A 6,058-nucleotide genomic window follows, 5' to 3' on the forward strand; every position below is an offset into this window, starting at 1 on the left:
GACTGCATCTCTGGAGCTCAGTCACAGTCATCTTTGGGTTCTTCTGTACCTCTCTCACCAAGGCTCTTCTCCCCCGATAGCTCAGTTTGGCTGGACGGCCAGCTCTAGGAAAGGGTCTGGTCGTCTTAAACGTCTTCCATTTAAGGATTATGGAGGCCACTGTGCTCTTAGGCACCTTAAGTGCAGCAGAAATATTTTTTTTGTAACCTTGGCCAGATCTGTGCCTTGCCACAATTCTGTCTCTGAGCTCTTCAGGCAGTTCCTTTGACCTCATGATTCTCATTTGCTCTGACATGCACTGTGAGCTGTAGGGTCTTATATGGGCAGGTGTGTGGCTTTCCTAATCACATCCAATCAGTATAATCAAACACAGTTGGACTCAAATGAAGGTGTAGAACCATCTCAGGGATGATCAGAAGAAATGGACAGTACCTAAGTTAAATATATGAGTGTCACAGCAAAGGGTCTGAATACTTATGACCATGTGATATTTCAGTTTTTCTTTTTTAATAAATCTGCAAAAATGTCAAACATTCAGTGTTTTTCTGTCAATATGGGGTGCTGTGTGTACATTAATGAGGAAAAAAATGAACTTAAATGATTTTAGCATATGGCTGCAATATAACAAAGAGTGAAACATTTAAGGGGGTCTGAATACTTTCCGTACCCACTGTACATAGAGCTTTATTATTAGCATTATTATTATTTCCACAGCCTTGGAAAAAAACCTGTTCACATGGCACAGATGAGGCTGGGGTACACAGGAAATGCTTGGATAAGCATAGTCACGTGACCGACACACGCCTTCGCACAGTGGCACAGTGGTTTGAAACAATTGCTTTATGAGCTACCGCGCATGTGTCAGAGCCTCGGGTGTTAAACGGCAGCCTACACACAAAACACAACAAAAGAGCTGGCGAGCTGACTGCTAGCACTAGCTCCGAACAGCCACTGTTGGTCATTAGCAGCTAACCCACAAGAGTTAGCTGCTAATGCTAACTAGTCCGAACTGATAAAAATGACACGGTGTGGGCCGACTGCTTATGAATTAACTGGTTAACTGAAAACCCTTCATCATGTCTACCCTGCAACTCACGAAAAGCACCAAAACCAAAGTAGCGACATGTCCGTGCAGATCCTCAGTCATCCAGGTCAGAGTAAGCTGGAAAAACTTAGAAAAATCAACTGGACTAGGTTTTTCTAAGTGTTTTCATCTCGCCCAAAAGAAACTCAATCAGTAATATGGAGTATTACGTAAGCAAGAGAAACATCTATGGTCAAAAACGCACAATGACAACTTAAAGGGGAATTTATCAGAATCAGCTTTATTGGCCAGGTGTGTCGGACACACGACGAATTTGACTCTGGTAAATCAGCTCTCAATGTGCATGTACATATCCCCATGCAAGGGGCAAGTAAACCAACATAAGGCTGTGTAGTATAACAAAATAAACTGTATTAACAAGCAACAAACAGTGCAGAATAAACAGTATAAACACGCAGTAAATAATGCAGACAGACAAAGCAATTCTCATTGAAATTAGACAAATAGGAATAAAATAGAGACCTGTGTGAATCTGTATAATCTGTACAATGTATTTTTACAGGTATTGCACAGAATAAAGAAAATATATGGGGGCTAATTTATGACATTTTTATAAGAATGTTTTCAACAAACTGTTGACTTTTTTATTTCTGTAAAACCAGTCAGTTGCACTTTTACCTTCATCTAACATTTGGTCGGTGGTGACTTGAATGGAACAGAATAAAAAAAATATATTGTTGATTTGTGACGGGGAGTGTAGGAAAGAGGTGAAGAGGCGAGTGCAGGCAGGTTGGAGTGGGTGGAGAAAGGTGTCAGGAGTGTTGTGTGACAGAAGAGTGGCAGCAAGAATCAAAGGAAAGGTGGACAAGACAGTAGTGAGACCAGCTATGCTGTATGGGTTAGAGACTGTAGCAGTGAGGAAAAGACAAGAGGCAGAGATGGAGGTAGCAGAGATGAGGATGTTGAGGTTCTCTTTAGGAGGGACCAGGATGGACAGGATTAGGAATGAGCACATCAGAGGGACAGCTCAGGTCGGCTGTTTAGGGGACAAGGTCAGAGAGGCCAGATTGAGATGGTTTGGACATGTGCAGAGGAGGGATAGTGGTTATATTGGTAGAAGGATGTTGGAGATGGAGCTGCCAGGCAAGAGGTCAAGAGGAAGGCCAAAGAGGAGATATATGGATGTGCTAAAAGAGGACATGAAGTTAACTGGGGTGAGAGTAGAGGATGCTGAGGATAGAGTTACTGTAGGTGGAAACAAATGATTCGCTGTGGTGACCCCTAACGGGAACAGCCGAAAGGAGAATATTGTTGATTTGTGGGATTAGTGCTGCTTTGAGTAGTGACATTCATGTCAAACTGAAAATATTGTTCAAACTTTTATGCCGACACATTGTATAATTTGACAGGTTAAGTGAGTTTGTGTAAAACTTAAGGAAACCTTAAAATATATAAATATGGAGGTTTGGCAAGTCTGAAAAGAGAGCACAAGCTTCAGTCTGGAAGATATCGGTCCTACTTAACTTTACCTCTCCGTGTTCCTCCCGTCGAAGTACACGAAATCACCGGCCTGGACACACCGGGCACAGGTGAGCCTACGGCGGGAGGTGCTACACAGGGGACACCGCTCGACCGCCACGTACAGCCCCTCCGCGTCGTCCACAGACTCCATCATCACACATCCCGGGGAGACGTGAGCCGGATGGGGGTGATGGGGCCGGAGAGATGACCTTACCCAGGAATGAGATGCGGAGGATGAAGCAGCTCGGTTCGGGCCGATCGGTGGGAGTCCCGCTGAGGACGCCATGGAGCGGGAAAGCTAACGGCTATGTTAAGCTAACGTTAAATTTGAAAATATTAAAGCTACAAACGACTAGCTGCTTGTCTCAGCGCTGTCTATCGCTCCATGCAAATCTGTTAGTATCATACTTTCCGTCATATAACTGTCATATTTGTAAAGCGGTCAGGTTACAGATCGACTGTGAAATGTTTTTGTTTTGATGAGCAGACGAGTCCGCCACTTCCGGTTTCCTCTGAACACGTGACGGGTTTGTTTGTATGACGCAGGCGCGTGGGCGGAGTCAAAGAAACAAAAAAAATCTCAATTTTGGCCAGAAAAAAAGAAAAATAAGTTAGAGTAAAACAAACCTTGGTGGAAAATCGGTAGCTTATCATGAAAATGACTGAATGTCACAATGTTAACTAAAACCTCGCTATTTATAAAGTGAAGGCGAAGTTTTCACTGTTTAAGCCAAACTGAAATTTACAGGGTCAGGTGAGAACTTGCCTAGTTTTGTGCTCAGGGTCGATTTTATTCAAGTCTGAGATTGCGTAATTCTAATGTCTGATTCAGAAGAAGATAAAGCAAAACCAGTTTATATTTAACAAGTTTTCTGTGCATCAATTTAGAAAAAGGCCCTTTATTTTTTTTATTCAGGATGGTCAAATATTTAACGCACACAAAAACAAACAGTCAAATCATTTACACAAACGTATATTATTCCTTCTATGTAGAGATGAACATGAAGTGCTCTCAAAGAGTCCTCATTGTTTTCTGAAGCCTCTCAGGATGGGATAAATGTTCTCAAATGCTTCGTAGATCTCAGCACGTTCTTTAGCTCCTGGAATTTAACACAGGGCTAAATAACTATTACAGCTTTTTAAAAAATAGTCTGAGAAAACATCACAGAAAAAAAATCTTATGAAAAATTATTTTATAGGCTAATTACAAATAACCTTATAATTATGACATCTGTATTTCAGGATCTCAGGCTATTTCTAAATTATGAGTTCTGTAATTCAAAAGAAAACATCAGCCTTTTGTTTAAAGGCTCTCTGCTCTGTAATTATGAGAGCTACTTAGTGTAAGTTAATTATAGATAAAACACCAATATACTGTCTCATTGTTAGCATTTATTACAGCAATCTAACCCATCAGCTTCTATGCTGCCTGGACAGACAGACAACAGATCTCGCAGTTATGAGATAAGGAGCTTGTTATTATCTGACGTATTCTTTAAAAAAAGACTTCACTGGTGAATGAAACGTGCTGCTGTTTCTTGACTATAGGTGTAGATATGTGAGTATTATACCAGTCAGAACCACCTTCCCAGACACAAAGATGAGCAGGACGATACGAGGTTTCACCATGCGGTAGATGAGGCCTGGAAACAGCTCTGGTTCATAACTGTGGCGACAAAAACACACACACACACACACACACACACACACAGTTATTAGGTGCAGCTATGTAAGAACAATACCAACATCCAATCCAGAAATTAAAGGGTCATTCCAGAAGAAAAGTCAGGTATGCTTTAAACTTTGTTTGTTTTTCAAAGATTAAAAATAATCTGAGGTGGGAAACCGCTTTGTGCTAAAATGTGGACACCTGTTCTGAGCCTATTCAGGGGTCCAGTGATTGTTGTGGCTGCTGAAACCCCATCTGTGAATGTGTCCTATTCATCACTGTCAATTCACAGCAAACTAAGGATAAGGATAATCACCTTTATTGGCCAAGCATGTTACACACAAGGAATTTGTTTCTGGTACAGAACCAATGGCAGCCATCTGCGGCGCCACCTCAATCAATGGCTCTAACCATTGGGGGCAACAGGGGGGTTTCAGTGTCTTGCCCAAGGACACTTCAACACGTGGACTGCTGGCACCAAGATTTGAACCTTCAACCTTCTGGTTGGGAGACCACTGCTCTACCACACCACTGTCGCCTCCCCACAAACTAGAAGCCAAGTTCACTCTTAGCAACTGTAGCTATAAGATAATTCTTCCATATTTCAAAGGACATGGCCTTTAGACAACAGCTACATTTTCACTCAAACAAAAACTAAAGTAAATTTTTATTATGTGGCTTCAAAGAGACCTTTCAGTTTTGAAAGAGTGCTGATAACAAAAGCAGGTGTGTCAAGATCTGCTCATCATCACTTAATGATGCAGCTTATACATAAGCTAATAAATGTGAACAAGCCAATTTTACCTTAAGGAGGACATGTTCAGTTTAGAGCGGGCAGGAGGAGGACGGGAGGTCTAAAATGATACCTTTAAGATCAAATGGCTACAGAAATACTTACAATCACCAGGATCATCATTTCCAGTGACATATAATGAACTTGTTTGTTTAGCAAATGCTACTCCCACAGGCACAACTGAGTTAATGAAAGTGATCAAAATATGATCACACAAGAGGGCAGTTTAAAAACTGGGGAATAGAAACAACATATATAAAGTGCACAAACAAATATATAAGGAATGAACTTAATAAAAGTAACACAATTACTCCTGAAGAGACATTTGTTAAATTCACAGTTGAATATAAACTGTCACAAAGTGTGGCTGTTCCCCTTTCAATTCCAAATGTACTGACACTGATGACAAATGTTGTAAAACTGAGCCAGAAACAATCATACATTTGTTCTGTAGTTGCCCGTTTTCAACAATTGTGGGAAACATGTAGAGAAGCTGACCTTAAACCAAACAGCACCATGTGTAAAAACTGGAGCCAAAGACATTATTACTACATTTAAATTAAATAATAAATCTGTGTGTGAATCAAATTGTTTTAACGGGCAAGTTTCACATTCACAAACTAGATTCAGAGTCCAAATATACACTTTTTTGTAGAACTGTGAAACTATCAACCTAGCTGCACCACCAATGATCCATCTTCTGTCCAAAGCCAACAGTCACACGTCCTGTTAGCTCAGAGCGAGCTACAGCTGCTGGCCCAGCTCCACCTGGCCACAGGATGGATGTTAATGGCAGGTTCCTACTGCCCAGTGGTAGAGATGTGTCATAGTTCAAAGCTGAGCTCATGTGAAATATTTGTGTGAATATATGTCATATTTGTGAGTGAATCACTGAGGCGATGCCAGCGAAATGAACTGGCTTCACTGGGAAATTCTGCCATTTAAACATTGCTGTGACTGGCCTGTGGAGTGAGTGGAAGGTCACTGGGCTAGCAGGTTCCCTCTACTTCCAGTCTTTGTGCTAAGCTAG

General features: G+C 41.3%; 2 protein-coding genes across 3 annotated transcripts in view; both read right to left on the reverse strand.

Moving 5' to 3' along the window:
* The window catches only part of atg14 (autophagy related 14), a 15,090-nt gene extending 12,018 nt beyond the window's left edge, over positions 1-3,072 (reverse strand). The window contains exon 1 of the mRNA XM_020621368.1: positions 2,575-3,072. Coding sequence (XP_020477024.1) covers positions 2,575-2,852 — 278 coding nt within the window. The 5' untranslated portion in view covers positions 2,853-3,072. The remainder of the gene's footprint in view (positions 1-2,574) is intronic.
* A 354-nt stretch (positions 3,073-3,426) lies between these two features.
* tbpl2 (TATA box binding protein like 2) overlaps positions 3,427-6,058 on the reverse strand; it is a 13,440-nt gene continuing 10,808 nt past the window's right edge. The window contains exons 7-8 of one of the 2 annotated variants that reach the window (XM_020621388.1): positions 4,138-4,235; positions 3,427-3,666 (exon numbers count right to left, since the gene is read on the reverse strand). In XM_020621388.1, the coding sequence (XP_020477044.1) occupies positions 3,590-3,666; positions 4,138-4,235 (175 nt within the window). In that variant the 3' untranslated portion in view covers positions 3,427-3,589. The remainder of the gene's footprint in view (positions 3,667-4,137; positions 4,236-6,058) is intronic. The other variant, XM_020621387.1, reaches the window with a different exon arrangement.

Source organism: Monopterus albus, unplaced genomic scaffold, assembly GCF_001952655.1.
Source record: "Monopterus albus unplaced genomic scaffold, M_albus_1.0 scaffold258.1, whole genome shotgun sequence".
In the NCBI taxonomy this organism is placed as follows: Eukaryota; Metazoa; Chordata; class Actinopteri; order Synbranchiformes; family Synbranchidae; genus Monopterus; species Monopterus albus.